General features: G+C 43.9%; 1 protein-coding gene across 1 annotated transcript in view; it reads right to left on the bottom strand.

Annotated features, from left to right (window-relative positions):
• LOC126458423 (uncharacterized) overlaps positions 1–18,751 on the bottom strand; it is a 250,304-nt gene extending 231,553 nt beyond the window's left edge. Inside the window, exon 1 of the mRNA XM_050095460.1 lies at positions 18,594–18,751. Coding sequence (XP_049951417.1) covers positions 18,594–18,663 — 70 coding nt within the window. The 5' untranslated portion in view covers positions 18,664–18,751. The remainder of the gene's footprint in view (positions 1–18,593) is intronic.
• Between the last annotated feature and the right edge of the window lie 285 nt (positions 18,752–19,036).

The following is a 19,036-nucleotide window of genomic DNA, read 5'->3' as shown; positions in this document are numbered from 1 at the left end:
GGCGCTGTGCAGGATATGGAGCACCTGCTTGCCTGCCGGAACTGCCCTTATAGGTGCAACCCTGACGACTTATGGTTGGACAAGAAATAAGCCTTGGACGTGGCCCTATACTGGGCTGAAAGATTATGAACTGGTTTCCGGACACGAAAAAGTAAAGTTAGTCTGCTGCCGCATGGTTTCATAACAACAATAAATTCTGACTGACAGACAACGCACAACATAAACCATTGGAGATACCAGAGGTTGAAAATACCGCTTCAGTTGTAAATTACTTTATTTTCACACGACTGGTTACGGACTGTCATAAGCCCATCCAGCCGCGCGAGATTAGCCGAGCGGTCTAGGGCGCTGCAGTCGTGGACTGTGTGGCTGGTCTCGGCGGAGATTCGAGTCCTCCCTCGGGCATGGGTGTGTGTGTTTGTCCTTAGGATGATTTAGGTTGAGTAGTGTGTAAGCTTGGGGACTGATGACCTTAGCAGTTGGGTCCCATAAGATTTCACACACATTTTGAACATTTTTTGAGGCCCATCCTCAGGTGTCGTAGCTGTGCTGTGGTCCCCGAGCGCCGCGTATACCAGTCGCGATGTGCTGCTTATGACCGCAGAACAGGGAGGATGGGCTTATAACAGTCCGAAACCGGTCGTGTGAAAATAAAGTAATTACAATTGAAGCGGTATTTTCAACCTCTGCTATAATGCTCAGTTGCGGATGTTCTGCCAACGGGATTGTTTGTAGCACTGGAAATACACAAATGTTATACAATAAACAAATCCTGTTAAATCGGCTGTAAGAAAGAATGTGCTAAGCTGTGCTGTGAAAATGTGCGGTTTTATTTTCCTTTTCGCAGTCATTGTTAACAGAAAACAGTAAAGTTGTGTTAATGATTAACTTCATTTCCTACCTATTCGTATATTAAAACCATGCGAAATGCTGTCACAGATCCAGCAGTTGGACAGGTCTCTCTCATACGCCGTGCACTGATGATTCCAACCGATTTACTCATTCATTTTGACTTCTATTTCCAAGCAAGTTTCCGTTTTCAATAAAAATAAATGTCAGATAGAAGGGGGATGAAGAGATGGACAGAGAAGGGGGAAGGAAACGGATGTAAAGAAGGGAAAGGAGGATATGGACCGAGAGATGATGGAGGAGAAAGTGTGGGATAAGAGACGTATAGGGAGCAGTGGGAAGGTGATGGACAGAGATAGGGAGGAGGAGGAGGAGGAGATGGGCAAAGGGAGAGGGAGAGGGAGAAGGAGGGACAGAAAGAGGGGGAAGGAGATTAGGACGTATATCCAATTATCAAGCATATTTAGCAATTGCGAAGCATTGCCTAGTTCGCTGGTACTTGATAAATATACCGGTCGTGCAATTAAACGTCTTTCTGATCATGGCTGATATTACTGTGTAGGTGAACCTGAGCGCCCTGTCTAGCTACTGTCAGTGAGAAGAGCAAATCGATTGCAAATCTCATTAAAGAAATATTTGTGGTTGTAATTTAACGTAAGTCATTTTGTATATGCAGATGAAGTTCATTCATATGCAAGTTCCCACAGCGCCTAGTTTCGAGCGGCGTGGAAGGCATGTGAACTGCTTATGGACTGAAGCCCAGCGCTTCTGGAATTCCTATCGCTGGCGCCAGTCGGACGACAGACGCTGGTCGATTGCGACGCATGATGCGGCGCCGCCTGGTCCACAGAAAAGTCTCCGCTCCGCAGGGTGGCCACGCCCCACACTTTTCGTAGGTACGGCACCATCAGTAAACAGTAACAAAAACGTTCCTCCAAACTAATTCTTCTCTATGGCTGTAGAGTTCATGTATAGTACACATAGGCAGCCGTGTTCTGTCTTGGACAGCTGTCAGCTTCACTTGTTTTAAATTAGGAAGTAGTTTGCTTTCAGTTCGTTGTTGCTGTGAGTGCATGGGCAGCAAATGAGCATAGACAACTGAAATCAGTGGCAAACAAGCAAGCGCGCCTGCACACACACACACACACACACACACACACACACACACACATCGCCTGACGACTAATGAGTAACAGTTGGTTTCTGGCATATTTTACATATACACCGCCTGAAAAAAAAAAAAAGTGAAACAACCAGAAGGGAACGAGGAAACGAAATGAAACTTCAAGGTTGAGAAGGTCGGGGAAGTTATTTCAGTATCAAAATCAAGTCAAATTTACGAAGAACTTGACAGTGTGAGTTCACTTATCAATATGACATTGTACTTCCTCGTGCCTGTATGCATGCACTGATTCGGTTGAGAAGTCGTTGTATCCTCTCCTGACGCAAACTGCACAACTGCTGTAGCTGGGTCTTGTTGTATTAGATACTAGCAACGAGACGTAGTTGAGGTCATGTCCTGTCGAAAATCTGAGGATAATGTTAGCCACGTAGCGCAGAAAGTTCATAGAGACTTCCTGGCAGATTAAAACTGTGTGCCGGACCGAGACTCGAACTCAGGACCTTTGCCTTTCGCGGGCAAGTGCACACCATCTCAGCTACCCAAGCACGACTCACGACACTTCGCCACAGCTTCAATTCTGCCAGTACCTCGTCTCCTACCTTCCAAACTTCACAGAAGCTCTTCTGCGAACCTTGCAGAACTAGCTCTCCTGGAAGAAAGGATATTAAGGAGACATGGCTTAGCCACAGCCTTGCGGACGTTTCCAGAATGAGATTTTCACTCTGCAGCGGAGTGTACGCTGATATGAAACTTCTGGGCAGATTAAAACTGTGTTCGGACCGAGACTCGAACTCGGGACCTTTGCCTTTCGCGGCTCCTTTCTTCTAGGAGTGCTAGTTCTGCAAGGTTCACAGAAGAGCTTCTGTGAAGTCTGGAAGGTAGGACACGAAGTACTGGCAGAATTGAAGCTGTGTGGACGGGTCGTGAGTCGTGCTTGGGTAGCTCAGTTGGTAGAGCAGTTGCCCGCGAAAGGTAAAGGTCCCGAGTTCGAGTCTCGGTCCGGTACACAGTTTTAATCTGCCAGGAAGTTTCATATCAGCGCACACTCCGCTGCAGAGTGAAAATCTCATTCTGGAGTTCATAGAGACATGCGCCATCTGTACGAGCACTGTCCTGTTGAAAAATGGCTCGACGATATTGTCGTATGAGAGGTCACACACGAGGACGATGGATGCCTGCGACGTACCGTGGAGCCCTCCGAGTTCCCATTATCACTGGCAGCAATGTTCTGAAATCGTACCCGATGGCTCCCCACCAGGCCAAAAAGATACAAGGGCCCTTTGAAGTGGGTCACAGCACATGTCACTTAAGGTCTTATGAGTCCCAGCGACCATCTGTGGCGTGGAGCGAGTTATTGTTTCATATGAGTTTATAAATTTAACTGTGCGTTTAAATATCTGCAAGCTCTTGACAACACATGACAAACTACAGACCTTTAGTGGGCACCTTTTCATCGATCTCCCGTGGGCCCCACACGGAGCAGAGCGTCACCATGAATATCGGGCAAGGCAACTAGTGTGGTGCCACAAGTTCGTTGTGAGGATCGCATTCCTCGTGGGTCCAGTTCCCACACCATGAAGCCAGGAGTAACAGATTTGCGTCTTTCCAAAACAATGGGGCCCGGGTTAGTGCAGAATCATGGTGCACAGCTGAACACAATATGATCAGTTCATCAGCAGTTCATGCTTCCCGGTCACGGCACCACTCCAAACGCAGCAATTCGTGTTGGGCTGTTAACGGGGCCTAGGTATGGGACAGTAATTCGCTATTCTGGTTGTTGCTTGTCTCTGACCAATGCTTCCCGGTCACGGCACCACTCCAAACGCAGCAGTTCGTGTTGGGCTGTTAACGGGGCCTAGGTATGGGACAGTAATTCGCTAGTCTGGTTGTTGCTTGTCTCTGACCAATGCTTCCCAGTCACGGCACCACTCCAATGCAGCAGTTCGTGTTGGGCTGTTAACGGGGCCTAGGTATGGGACAGTAATTCGCTACTCTGGTTGTTGCTTGTCTCTGACCAATGCTTCCCGGTCATGGCACCACTCCACACGCAGCAGTTCGTGTTGGACTGTTAATGGGGCCTAGGCATGGGACAGTAATTGGCTAGTCTGGTTGTTGCTTGTCTCTGATCAATGGTGCAGTATGACACAGAACATATGTATTGTTCTAGGACAGCAGGCGCAGAAGTGAACGATTTAGGGCAGAATACCGCAATTCTCCCTTCCTTTAGTCAGAAGAAATCGACTGGAACCTTGACGACCTGCCTTCAAGCTCCCAACCAGCCCGGACTACTGGTCGACATTCTACCCGTCACAGAGAGTTGCCACACTAATCGTTTACATACCATCTGATATTGTGCCCGTGTACGAAGTTGAAGAGATATCCGGCCATGTCTTAATTGGGAGTTTCATTATATACAGTGATGAGCCAAAAAACTGGTATAGGCATGCGTATTCAAATACATAGATGTGTAAACAGGCTAAAGACGGCGCTCCGGTCGGCAACGCCTATATAAGACAACAAGTGTCTGGCGCAGTTGTTAATTCGGTTACAGCTGCTACAATAGTGGGTTATCAAGATTTGAGTGCCTCTCTACATCTACATCTACATGGATACTCTGCAAATCACATTTAAGTCCCTGGCAGAGGGTTCATCGAACCACCTTCACAATTCCCTATTATTCCAATCTTGTATAGCGCGCCCACCTATATCTTTCCGTACGAGCTCTGATTTCCCTTATTTTATCGTGGTGATCGTTCCGCCCTACGTAGGTCGATGCCAACAAAATATTTTCGCATTTTTATTTATTTATTTATTGTTCCGTGGGACCACATTTAGGAGAAGTCTCCATGGTCATGGAACGAGTCAATACATGAAATTATAACACGATTGTAGAAACAGATAAAATGAAATATAAGAAACATTCGGAGGAGAAAGTTGGTGATTGGAATTTCGTGAGAAGATTCCGTCGCAACGAAAAACGCCTTTCTTTTAATGATTTCCAGCCCAAATACTGTATCATTTCTGTGACACTCACTCCCATATTTCGCGAAAATACAAAACGTGCTGCCTTTCTTTGAAGTTTTTCGACGTACTTCGTCAGTCCTATTAGGAAAGGATCCCACACTGCGCAGCAGTATTCTAAAAGAGGACGGACAAGCGTAGTGTAGGTAGTCTCCTTAGTAGGTCTGTTACATTTTCTAAGTGTCCTGCCAATAAAACGCAGCCTTTGGTTAGCCTTCCCCACAACATTTTCTATGTGTTCCTTCCAATTTAAGTTGTTCGTAATTGTAATACCTAGGTATTTAGTTTAATTTACAGCTTTTAGATTAGACTGATTTATCGTGTAACCTTTGAACATGATGTTATAGTCGGCGCACGACAATAGGATACAGCAACTCTGAGGTAACGATGAAGTGGGGATCTTCCCGTACGACCATTTCACGAGTGTACCGTGAATATCTGGAATCCGTTAAAACATCAAATCTCCGACATCGCTGCGGCCGGAAAAAGATCCTGCAAGAGCGGGACCAACGACGACAGAAGAGAATCGTTCAACGTGACATGTTGCCAGGTCGGACGAGTCTCGTTTCAAATTGTATCGAACGGATGGACGTATACAGGTATGGTGACAACTTCATGAATCCATAGACCCTGCATGTCAGCAAGGTATCGTTCAAGCCGTTGGAGGCTCTGTAATGATGTGGGGCGTGTGCAGTTGTAGTGATATGGGAACCCTGATACGTCTAGATACGATTCTGACAGGTGACACGTACGTAAGCATCCTGTCTGATCACCTGCATCCATTCATATCCATTGTACATTTCGACAGACTTGGGCAATTCCAGCAGAACAATGCGACACCCCACACGCTCATAATTGCTACAGAGTAGCTTCAGGAACACTGATCTGAGCTTAGACACTTCCGCTGGCCACCAAACTCCCAAGACATGAACATTATTGAGCGTATCTGGGATGCCTTACAATGTGGTGTTAAGAAGAGATCCCCACCCCCTCGTACCCGTACGGATTATGGACAGCCCTGCAGGATTCATGGTGTCAGTTCCCTCCAGCACTACTTCAGACATTTGTCGAGCCCATGCCACGTCTTCTTGCGGCACTTCTGCGTGCTCGCGAGGCCCTACGCGATATTAGACAGGAGAACCAGTTTCTTTGGCTCTTCAGTGTATATACACTCATGTTCAGAAAAACAGAACACCTTGAAAGACATTAATATGTTCTGCAGAAATAATTAGCATTTCAGTCACCTCAGCACAGCATGTGTCCTATCGTCCAAAGGGTCTGCCATGGGCCCTGATAAATTGTTCCATGCGCGATGGAATCGACGCGTACAACGCGCGAATGGCGTCCTGTGGTATAGCCTTTAGCCATCCATGCTGCATTCACCTATTTCCAAAGTTCATCTGTGGTGGTTGGCATTGGGTCACAGCGCTGCACCCGTCGTTTCAACACATCCCACACATTTTCGACAAGTCTGGTGATCTGGCGGGCCGGAGCAAAAGGCTAACATCCTGTGACACCAAGAAGGCATGTGTTCGTGCAGCAACATGTCGTGCATTGCCTTGCTGAAAAATGGCGTTTGGGGTGTTGCGCAGAAAGGGTATGGCTACGTATCGTAGGATGTCATTCGTGTACGTCACATTGGTCACAGTGCCCTGGACACACACCAGCTGTGATTTGTGGCTGTACCCAATAGTACCGCACACCATGAGGCCTTGAATTCCCGCTGTGTGTCTTGTACTAATGCAGTCACAGTGATGCAGCTCCCCCTGACTGCCGCGAACCAAAATGCGGCCATCATTTTCAAACAAATTGAACCCGGATTCGTCTGAAAACACTATTTGATTTCGTTCGTGTTCCCAGTGGTGACGTTCCATATACGAGTGCCGTCTGCACATTCGTCAAAGGTAGGCGGAGAAGTGGACGACGCGCACGTAACCCATGCCATAGTAAACGGCAACGGACTGTCCTGATAGTGTACCATTTGTTACACAGTTCCACTGTTGCGCCAGAGCCGATGAGGACGCAGATCTGTCTTGTAGTGCCATTCGGGTAAGGTGTTGATCTTCTCGGGGGGGGGGGGGGGGGGGGGGGGTTCAAAATGGTTCAAATGGCTCTGAGCACTATGGGACTCAACTGCTGTGGTCATCAGTCCCCTAGAACTTAAAACTACTTAAACCTAACTAACCTAAGGACAACACACACACCCATGCCCGAGGCAGGATTCGAACCTGCGACCGCAGCAGCAGCGCGGCTCCGGACTGGAGCGCCTAGAACCGCACGGCCACCGCGGGGGGGGGGGGGGGGGGAGTCTGGAGTTTGGTTGGTGCGAACTGACCCATCTCGTCGTGTTCTACGGCCTTCCGTGAACCATTCTGCACACACCAGTTGCACTGCCGAAACGCTTCGTCCCACATTAGCAGCAATTTCCCAGATGGATGCATCACATTCTCTCATGCCAATAATGCGCCCTCTTTCGAACTTATTGATTGACGGTATGGTTTGCGCATACGTCTGTGAGGCATCCTGCACATCTGCTCAAATCATATTGACCCATTACCTTCGGTTTTTAGCGACAACGGGAGCCGCAAGCACATTTTACCGATAGGTGGTTTTGCGCCGCAGTATCGGTTCAAATGGTTCAAATGGCTCTGAGCACTATGGGACTCAACTGCTGAGGTCATTAGTCCCCTAGAACTTAGAACTAGTTAAACCTAACTAACCTAAGGACATCACAAACATCCATGCCCGAGGCAGGATTCGAACCTGCGACCGTAGCGGTCTTGCGGTTACAGACTGCAGCGCCTTTAACCGCACGGTCACTTCGGCCGGCTCGCAGTATCGGTTTTGAACTTGAACCCGAGGGCCGACGTAGTTCAATTGCTGATCATTTCAGCACAACATACTAATATACACGTCCTGTGAATATGAACGTCCTGTCTCTAGTCGCTCAAGGTGTTCTGTTTTACCCGAACCACAATCATATACAAACAAACAAAGTGCGAATGGTCACATGAACGTTTCACTGACTTGAGTGCAATAGACATTCTGCAAACTCACAAGGGAACCTCCCCATCGCACCCCCCTCAGATTTAGTTATAAGTTGGCACAGTGGATAGGCCTTGAAACACTGAACACAGATCAATCGAGAAAACAGGAAGAAATTGTGTGGAACTATGAAAAAAATAAGCAAAATATACAAACTGAGTAGTCCATGTGCAATATAGGCAACATCTGAGCATGGGAGCCCCGTGGTTAGCGTAAGCAGCTGCGGAATAAGAGGTCCTTGGTTCAAATCTTCCCTCGAGTGAAAAGTTTAATTTCTTTATTTTCGCAAAGTTATGATCTGTCCGTTCGTTCATTGACGTCTCTGTTCACTGTAATAAGTTTAGTGTCTGTGTTTTCGGACCGCACCGCAAAACCGTGCGATTAGTAGACAAAAGGACGTGCCTTTCCAATGGGAACCGAAAACATTTGATCGCAAGGTCATAGGTCAACCGATTCCTCCACAGGAAAACTCGTCTGATATATTCTATACGACACTGGTGACGGCATATGCGTCACATGACAGGAATATATTGTCGACCCACCTAACTTTTACACTTGGCGAATGGGTAAAAAGATTCTTCTACCTTGCCCGATTTAGGTGTCTTGTGGATGTGATAATCACTCCCAAAAAAGTGATGAAAACATAAGAGTTTGTCACATAAACTGCAAAAAATGAATGCAACAGTTTCACAGTCGCACAGTTTTTCCTGTGCTCTGTCAAAACATATGTTTTTAACGTTTTCAAATTTTTCCGTGTGTAGATCGTCAAATCCTGCATATGTCCAAGCAAATCTGAACATGTCCTGGAATTTTGGAGAGCGAAGTTGATTATGTGTGAGTGCCTGAACTTTGATAACAGTCTGAAAATAAAAATTTAAACTTTCCACTCGAGGGAAGGCTTGAACCAAGGACCTTTCGTTCCGCACTTGCTCACACTAACCACGGGACCACGGCGCTCCTGACCTCACAACGTCCTTGATGTTGCACATCTTGCGCATGGACTACTCAGTTTGTATATTTTGTTTATTTTTGTCATAGTTCCACACAACTTCTTCCTGTTTTCTCGATTGATCTGTGTTTAGTTTTTCAAGGCCTATCCACTGCTCACACTAACCACGGGACCACGGCGCTCCTGACCTCACAACGTCCTTGATGTTGCACATCTTGCGCATGGACTACTCAGTTTGTATATTTTGTTTATTTTTGTCATAGTTCCATACAACTTCTTCCTGTTTTCTCGATTGATCTGTGTTTAGTTTTTCAAGGCCTATCCACTGTGACAACTTATAACTAAATCTGAGGGGGGTGCGATGGGGAGGTTCCCTTGTCAGAACTAAGACACTGAAGAAAGTGGTCCTTAGTACCTTGCGAGAACTTCCCAAGAAAGTTCCAGGAAGAGAAATACATGAAGAATCCTTAGCCTCTCCCTCACGAAACCGTGAAGATGAATTTGGAGTACTGACTACAAATACAATGGTCTGCGGTTCGTTCCCCAGTTGGCCTCTGGATTTTTTTCTGCTACTTAACGTTTCCCTCTCCTCTGCGTATGATAAATGTAAGGGAAAAAAGCCAAGTTGCACTGAGCTTCAGACGATGTTAAAGTGATTAAGTCAGTTCGTAGGTCAGGGAAAGCCAAGAGTTCATTGTTCCAACAGGACAATGGTTGGTAAAGCACTGCCGGTACTCAAACCAGGCTACGGGCGAGGACATTTTCACTACAATTACAGTTCGCTCACACAAATATAATCTGTCATCCCTCCCACTCTCTAGTCGCGACGAGCAGAATAAATTTAAGAGATGGTACAAGGAAAGGTACATTGATTCGAAGTGAACAGATCCTGGTGCGATTGTACAGGATATAATCATGTTTGTTTGTTTGCTGCCCTTCTTTTAGCTATGCAGAAGTTAAGATAATACCTCTTTTAGATTTGGAATGTGACGCTAAAATTGCGTAGTGGGGTTATTTTGAGCGTTTGGTTTTGGTAGAAAAGTTCTGCGAGGCAGAATAAGAATAAAAAACGATCTCTGAATGAAAGTCAGCGCATGCGAAAGACGTTTGGAATCGCCAGATCATTGCCACACCTTGTTCGCCCGGGGTAGACACAGTTATTTAAACCACAGTAATGAAACAACAGTGAAAAGTGCTTTCACAGGTAGTCCGTAAAGCCGACCAGCAAGACTAAAACTCACCAATGCTGTAGAGCATTGTATAAACTGATTTAAAAATCACTCATCCTGTCTCAGGGAATTAAATCGTCCGAAGGATTCAGATATGCGAATTATTTCTTGGTATATACGATGGAAATTACAGTTTTCCACATTTAAACTTTGGAAGTGTTGCGACAGACCTTAAAACACATTGCTAAACGTGTACGGCTAGGTGTCTGACGTACGATAAAGTGATGCTTGACAGCCTGAGATAATCTGTTCGAATCCTGGTGGTGAAAGAAACTTTAAAAACCAAAAAGATGGTGTTCCGATATCGTCTTTTCTTGAAAATGCCATGGTAGTAATAAGATCTGAAAATTGTTGCCGAGACAAAAGGCAGTGTAATAATTATGCGAGTCCGTCGATAAATTAAAATTAGTAAAAAGGAATAAAATTATAGTGGAACTCTCCGATGTGTCACAACATCGTTATTTACAACGTAAAAAGTATCTTCGAATATAAGTTCAAAATGGTTCAAATGGCTCTGAGCACTATGGGACTTAACATCTGTGGTCATCAGTCCCCTAGAACTTAGAACTACTTAAACCTAACTAACCTAAGGACATCACACACATCCATGCCCGAGGCAGGATTCGAACCTGCGACCGTAGTAGTCGCGCGGTTCCGGACTGAGCGCCTGAACCGCTAGACCACCGCGGCCGGCCGAATGTAAGTGGCTTGCAGCTTCAAAAGAGATGGTGCTGTTGAGTTCCATATCACTACATCGCACGCTAATGTTCTGGATATAATCCCAAACCTCTTTGCTGTGTTTCATGAAGTGGGAGCATGTGACGTTAATGATGGCGATGTGGATGTACTACCATAGTGCTATTCGAAAGGGGCTGTTTCTTTCCATGTTGATAATCACGTACAAGACCAACACAAGCGCAACAGTTCTTGCACAAGCACATCACAGTGCTGCACGCAATTCAGATATATATTTGACACATTGCATAGGAAAGGAGAACAATTTATCTTCACTGATTCAGACTAGCTCACGACCCCTTCAAAAAATAGGTCATAATGTTTGGGTTCGAAATAGGAAGGCAGTCAGCAGACGCATTACGTATACTCTGCACATTATGATTCTTGTGGCATTTTTCAGAAACAAGGGTTAGTGTATGGGTTGCAACGTACGCAGAAAAAGTTTTCAGATACCTCTTTTCCGCAGACGCAAATACATTGGAGAATCGTATGGTCGGAGCTATTTACGTGTCTTGCTAATAGTTGAAATGAATTGTAGAAAATCCTTTTACTCACAATGAATATTAACCTCTTACCACTGGAATTAAGAACGACAAGTTCAAATCTTCAATTGGCCACCCAGATCTAGGATTTCTGTGGTTCCCTTAAAAAAGGAGAATACTGAAAAGGATTCCTAATCAAGGTAGACGACCAATTTCCTTCCCATGTTAATCCAATCCGACCTCGTACATCATCTCTAATGACCTCGACATCGATAAGACATAGCTTCGATGTTCCCTATTATGCAGTTTTCCCGTTACAAAAATGGTTCAAATGGCTCTGAGCACTATGGGACTTAACTGCTGAGGTCATCAGTCCCCTAGAACTTAGAACTACTTAAACCTAACTAACCTAAGGACATCACACACATCCATGCCCGAGGCAGGATTCGAACCTGCGACCGTTGCGGTCGCGCGGTTCCAGACTGTAGCGCCTAGAACCGCTCGGCCACACCGGAGGGCTTTCCCGTTACATTCGCTTATAGACCGCAGAAAGAACTATTGTTTAAATGCTTCTGTGCACACTGTAATTAGTCAAATATTGTCTTCGCCGTCCTTACGGGTGCGATACGTAGAGGGTTGTAGTATATTCCTAGATTCCTCACTTAATACTAGTTCTTGAAACATCTTAAGAGGGCTTTCGTGGAATAATTAACATCTATCTTCAATCATATGCTTGTTGAGAATTTTCTCCATATCCGTGATGCTCTCCCGTGGGTCAAACAAAATTCATAACCGCAGTTAATCCTATCTGGTATATGTTCCATGCAGTTCCGCAGTATTGGAGGATGAGTTGCACGAGTGTTTTGTAAGCAATCGCTTTTATAGAGTGATTGACTCCAATTGTGATTATTGTTATTGTAGTCAGGATACTAAAAAATAAACCTACCCAAGGGATTCACTTCATTTTGATTGGCGTTGAATATGTTACGTTGTAGAGCAAAATAAGAGACACATAATTTTTTATATGTGCCCATATGGCCTTGAAGGGGTTGAAAATCCCCCTTGAATAAAATGAGTTTAATGTTTCTGAATGAATACCGTTACAGATACAAAAAATACTTAAAATAGAAGTCCTACGATTTTTAATGTATGTTACATCGATGCATCCATATTTGTCGAAAAAGTAATTTTTTTGGAAATCCACCCCTCCCCCCCCCCCCCAATTCAGTATTTTTTTATCAGAACAATTCTGCATTTCGTCATTATTATACAAATTTACAATAATGTTATAATGAACTAGCGATTTCGAATATACCATAATTAAATATGAAAAGATTACAACTTCAAAACAAAATACCGTACACGAAGTGTACAAAGAAAACACAAATACAACACGAGATAGTTTATATTTCATAAATTTAACAGAAAAAATATGTATGGAACAGTATGTGTAGAACATATATTTAGAATATATTTATCTGGGGAAGGTTTATTAACCATGACAGTTGCCACTTAAATGGTGTAGGGCGCATGTACCGCGATATAGAGATATTTCTAGCTTATTTCTGACAGATGCATCTTTGTAATCGCATTTCATCAAATGTGAATGAACTTTGTGTTAATGATGCTATAGGTTCTGCTATTAGTCAAATATCGAAATGCAAAACAAAATATTGTTGGGGAGGGGATATCGAAAAAAAATGACTTTTTCGATATGTATGGGTGCACCGTTGTATCATACATTAAAAACATTTTATTTGAATTTTTTTTATATCTGTTACCGTTTAGCGGTAAACTTTCAGAACTATTATACTCAGCTTTTTTCAAGGGCGTGTTTCACACCCTCAACGGCCGTTTGGGCACGTTAAAAAAATATATATGTCTCTTACTTTGCTCTACACAACAACACATTCAAAGCCGATCAAAATCGAAGTGTATCTCGGGTAGATTTACTTGTAAGTTTTAATTAGTGAGATGTTCAAAATTTTACATATGTGATAATTTAAAGCAAATTGCCAATATTTGCATCATTATAATGGTCTGAATATTTGTGTAGCTTTTTTCAGACAGTAATGCAGCACAGCAAAAAGACTGACGTTACTATTATAAATAATGTCCACCAGACGATTAATATACATCAACAGCAAAGGTCCCAACAAACTTCCGTGGCGCACGCCTGAAGTTACTTCTATATCTATCAATGACTCTCTATGCGAGATAACTGGCTGAGTCCTCCCTACCAAGAAAAATTCAATCCAGTCACACTATTTTTCAGGGAGACCAAGTACTCGAAACATCCTGAGTAGATTCCGTAATATAATCGTCGCTTTTTTGAGGTTGCAAGTCAGTACAATTGCATCACCCTCTCTAGTGACTCATCTGACAGCTTTCCTGGTTCCTTGAACGACATTTGCTGCTCAGGTTGCCTAATGTGCACTGTCGCAATGTCCACAATGTTAGAATGGTAATAAGCATTTGTAGACATTAGCCGCCGTTAGCAGGCTGCCGCTGCAGCAGCGGATGGCGGTAGAGTTGAGCCCTGTGCTGGTACCCTGGTAAATCTGTTGCCGTAGACCCTACCACACAGACGAATGCTGTAGTGATCTAACATATTATCTACGCTCAATTGTTTAAATATGTACCACCTCTACAGACTTTTAGTTTCAGCAGGCCAATGTATCATCCCATCGCTCCCCACCTGTTTCAAATTGGTTCTGTAAAAAGTCAGTGGACATGAAGAAGTCTTAAACCTCACAATTATGGAGGGCACACAGACTTTTCGGTGTATTAGACTTTGTTCTGACTAATCAGAAGTGAGTTTCGTCTCAGCGTACCTGCTCGGCTTGCATTGTATTTGTGGCATTAGTGATGGGAACAACCCAATGAAAACAATCGATTCAGTCCAGTGTTGGAAAACAATCAATCAGCTGAATTATTCATTCGTTCTTTAGAGTGAAACCAGTTTATGGAAGCATCCGAATGAAAACAGTCGATTCAGCACTTGCCCGCGAATGGGAAAGGTCCCGAACTCGAGTCTCGGTCTTGCACCCAGTTTTAATTTGCCAGGAAGTTTCATATCAGCGCACACACCGCTGCAGAGTGAAAATCTCATTCTGCAGACGACTGTAGTTTACGTATCGGTTGGAGTGAGTGGGAGAAAACGAACGAAAATAGTCGACACAGCCCGTGTGTAGGTTGGATTACTATTCAGATTTCTTTTTGGTGAAACAAGTCTATGAAAACAATCGAATGAAAACAGAACAGTCCATTGTAGTTTTGTGTATTAACTGAATTATTTTCTTCCTTTTTCAAGTCAAACCAGTGTACAGCTTTTCTGTCGGCTGAACCACGTTTTCGCTCTTTCAAATGAAACCACTCTTTAGCTGGCTGAGTTACCCATTCATTCTTCTGAGTGAAAAAGAGTCTGTAGTACTATCATCAGTTCCCTGGTTCCCAACCTGGGGGTAATTACCCCCTGAGGTTAACATGAAATTTTCTGAGGGATAAAAACTAAACGATTCAATTCTGTTTCAGTCGCGAAACTTCATTATTTTCAAAAGATCATTACTATTATCACAATTTTAGAAGACTCTAATACTGATTTTATAAGTTATCAATAATTACTTTTTCTCAATTAGTAGCATTAATGCGGTGGATATTACAGGTTCGTCACATAGTCCACCCACTACACGCATACGTTGCGTTTTGTTCCTTTCTCCGCTGATGATAAAAGTGAGACATATACGTAACAAATGCTAAATATCTCAAGAAAATGTCCTCTCCAAGTTGTAGATAGAACCTGCAGTAGTCCAGAAAGTACTTCATTAGTCGCTTCGAAACGATAAATGAATTAATTGACAGTAGTTCTGTACACAGTTCTATTGTTATGATCATTATTATTGTTAGAATGGTTAGACATAAAGCATTAACAGTCTGAAGCCGACCAGTTTCTGCCAGTTCAGAAGTAAGGAGTGAAGCATCAAGTGATTTACGAACAGTAAGTATAGCGCACACGTCTGAACTTGTCTGGTTTTAAATGGGGTTGCAGTGTGCAGATCAAGCAACTGCCGCAATGAAAAGGAATAATGCGAAGGAAATATGTTTTGTAACAAGTGCGTATCCTCACTGTGGAGAGTTTGCTTTCTTTTGTGAGAAGGAGTTGTAGGTGGCACATATGATGCCCCACGAATTTCTACGTCAGTCATTGAAATCACACACACACACACACACACACACACACATACATACACACACAAACAAACTAAATATCATTCATCTTTCATCATTTTAAAAAAAAAAGTGTTCCAAGAAACGTCTTTCATTCTACAGTTTAGTTAGGTGCTGAAGTTGGTGATAAGGTGGGGGAGGGGAGGGCAACATGTGGCAAGGGGAGGGGGGCAACAGATGGCATGGGGAGGAGGGGGGGCTAGTAGCTAATGTCTGACTGTGCTCAGGGGAAATGGGCTAAGAGAGGCTGGGAAGCACTGCATTAGTTGAACTAAAGCAGTGATATACAACTCGAGGTGCACACACGATCGGAGGGTAGCACTACTCCCAGGGGTACGTGAAGACATCACTAGGGGTACACACCAAACTTGAAATAAACATTATAACGTTCATTTACTTATGTATAGAATAGACTAATTCTTCGTGTCATCATTTAAAACCGACTACTACAGTGCTTCGAATTATGTTGTTCCAAATGCAATTAACGTGTAACTAATGAAGCTGATGTATCGCTGGGGATACAATATTGAGCATAAAAATACCCCTTGATGATATCCAATGATTAAAAATCATTTGAACCCAATCCTTACACACCTATTCAGCCATTTATTCATGAGGAAGGTAAATGTATTGTGCAGAAAATTAAGTTACCGTCTACAAATCTCAGCTGTGAACACGAAGCTGTATACATTTTACCATTTAGAAAAGTAGCACATATAGTGTTTCAAGAACATCAACAAGTGCTATTCAAATTGGCACATTGGTACTTTCATTTCACGGTTAAGCCTGTTCACATCTCTGGACAGACGGAAGCGGAAACATGTCGCGGAAACATGTCGCCTGATCCCCGGCGCATTCTGTGCGGAAGATCGTTTCGGCAGTGTAAAATCAGTTATTAACTGCACGCTGTCATCGTCTGTCGTCGCTGTTATTGTCGTTCCGGTATTTCTTTTTATTGAGTGCCACTGAGAACCTTGTAATTCAGTTTTTCCTCCATTGTTATAAATACGCGTTCACCTAAAAGTGAGTTTTGTGTCTGGATCAAAATACCGAAACACTCAGTGGTGTGGGAACGGAGGAAATCATGACTGGATAAACAGTGGTCCTCGAGATAAATTCAATGCGATACGCTGGATCTGCAAGGATGATTCATATTCTAAAACCATAACAATTAAAGAACTCAAATAAAATAAAATGAAGATAAATATTTCTCCTGAAAAAATACTTCCGACAGGTGATTAAGTCAACAAAAAATTGAAAAAAATTGTACCTTATGTGCTTTCTGTTCACGTCACGTCAGCATTTACGAAACAGAATTATCGGTAATGGATGCGAGCCAACAGGAAAAGAGATACAGGCCTTCAATATATTTAAATAATAATTAACTGTTAATTTATTTAAACAATAATGTATAATGTAGCGCGACTTACCAACCTTTCAAACTCAACCAAAAATCAATATTTAATGATAGAAGTGGCAACGGCCTTGCTGCAGTGGATACACCGGTTCCCGTGAGATCACTATCGGGCGTGGCCGGCACTTGGATGGGTGACCATCCGGGCCGCCATGCGCTGTTGCCATTTTTCGTGGTGCATTCAGCCTGATGATGCCAATTGAGGAGCTACTCGACCGAATCGTAGCGGCTCCGGTCAAAGAAAAAGATCGTAACGACCGGTAGAGCGGTGTGCTCACCACACGCCCCTCCTATCCGCATCCTTATTGAGGATGACACGGCGGTCGGATGGTCCTGATGGGCCACTTGTGGCCTGAAGACGGAGTGAATGATGGAAGTACGAAAAATTCGTATTTAAGTAAGTATATTTTGAAAATTTTCCAAAATATACTTTTTATTCACTGCTCCTTGAAATAAGAAACGTTATTTGTCTCTGAAAAAATTAGCAACTCTGGTGTATAACCGAAAAGCTATCCTTGAGTCTGACAATGGTTGCAAATGAAGTCAGTGAAATCCGGAGACTGACTGTCAACATTCATGTAACTGATATCACCCTCAGAGATTTGTGGCAGCCCGTCGTCTCATATTTACTGAACCCACTCAAAGCGAGTGAAAAACATTCATATAGGTGCCTTGGCCACAGAGACTAGTTTGATTCGACTGAACGGAAAATCAAGTCAGTCAGTCAGTCGATAGCCCCATCACGATGTGGCATTCACACCATCCCGAACTAATGCTATCATGAGAGTGAAAGATGGAGTGTTAGAAGAGACAGGAATTCCGCTATACAGTGCGACGTACTAAAACTTCTCAGCGATGTGGTTCGAATAGTTGTTATACATACGAAATAAAACCTCTTAAGTCTTAGTGTGTGTGTGTGTGTGTGTGTGTGTGTGTGAGACTCAGTACTCGTGCAGTGGTGATCGTTACAATGCTCATCAGGAAGGAAGGAAGGAAGGAAGATTATAGTTTAACATCCCGTCAACAAGCTCATTTGTGGCGGAGTGCAAACCACGATTGGGGAAGGAAATCGGCGATGCCCTTTCAAAGTGTACATTAAGCGATTAAGGGGAATCACTGGAAATCTAAAGCGATGGATTCAAACCGCCGTCTTCCCAAAAATGAGTCCAGTGTCTCACTACTGCGACAACTCGCTCCATGTCGAAATACATCTGACTTCCGTTCAGTATCGCGTCAACGTCCATACTGACAGACCAAAGAATGATACACTTTTCTATCGTCAACCATCGTAACAAGTTTTACACGAGTAAAGGCGCATTTTTGCTACTTTATTACGTCGTAAAAATACACGAGACAGCAAGCTATGTAGACTGATGAGAACGAAAACTTGTTTTTTATGCACTCCCTTTTTTGGCACAACACGGTCCCGTAGCGCCATTGTTTGGCTTGCAATCAACTAGAGCCGGCTGTTGAACTGAAACTGATAGCTGAAGAAAACGCTTTGCAAGGCCTCACTCACCTGGGCGTACGATGGCGGTGACTAACAACACCACAGCAGACAGGCGGAGAACAGCGTTGCTATGAGCCATGTCGAAACTTTACGAGCGTCCCCTCAGTCTAACAAGTGTGTACGCGAATAGCTCCCACAAGCTAGTGCCCCTCCGACAGCGGCAGCGGTCGGGGTAGCGAACAGCGCTGCGACACAGCAGGGCTGCCAACCTGACGCTTGGTGCCAAGGCGAGACTAAAAGACGCGAGAAGATACCCGATAACTTCTCGCGCGTTTCGCCCAGCACTTACCAGCTTTTAACAACAGACTTTACTGTGCCAGTAAAGCTAAGAATGACGAGTAGGAATAGTGTTCGAAACGAATGGGTATTCAGATCGATAAATCAAGCTTAGTTTGCGAAATACAACAGCGCTTGTAGAGCGAACGATCATTCTCTCTGGAGTAAACGGTAGA

The sequence above is a fragment of the Schistocerca serialis genome, chromosome 2 (assembly GCF_023864345.2).
Source record: "Schistocerca serialis cubense isolate TAMUIC-IGC-003099 chromosome 2, iqSchSeri2.2, whole genome shotgun sequence".
Classification (NCBI taxonomy): domain Eukaryota; kingdom Metazoa; phylum Arthropoda; class Insecta; order Orthoptera; family Acrididae; genus Schistocerca; species Schistocerca serialis.
The sequence above is the reverse complement of the archived record's forward strand: the minus strand, read 5'-3'. Positions and strand labels throughout refer to the sequence as shown.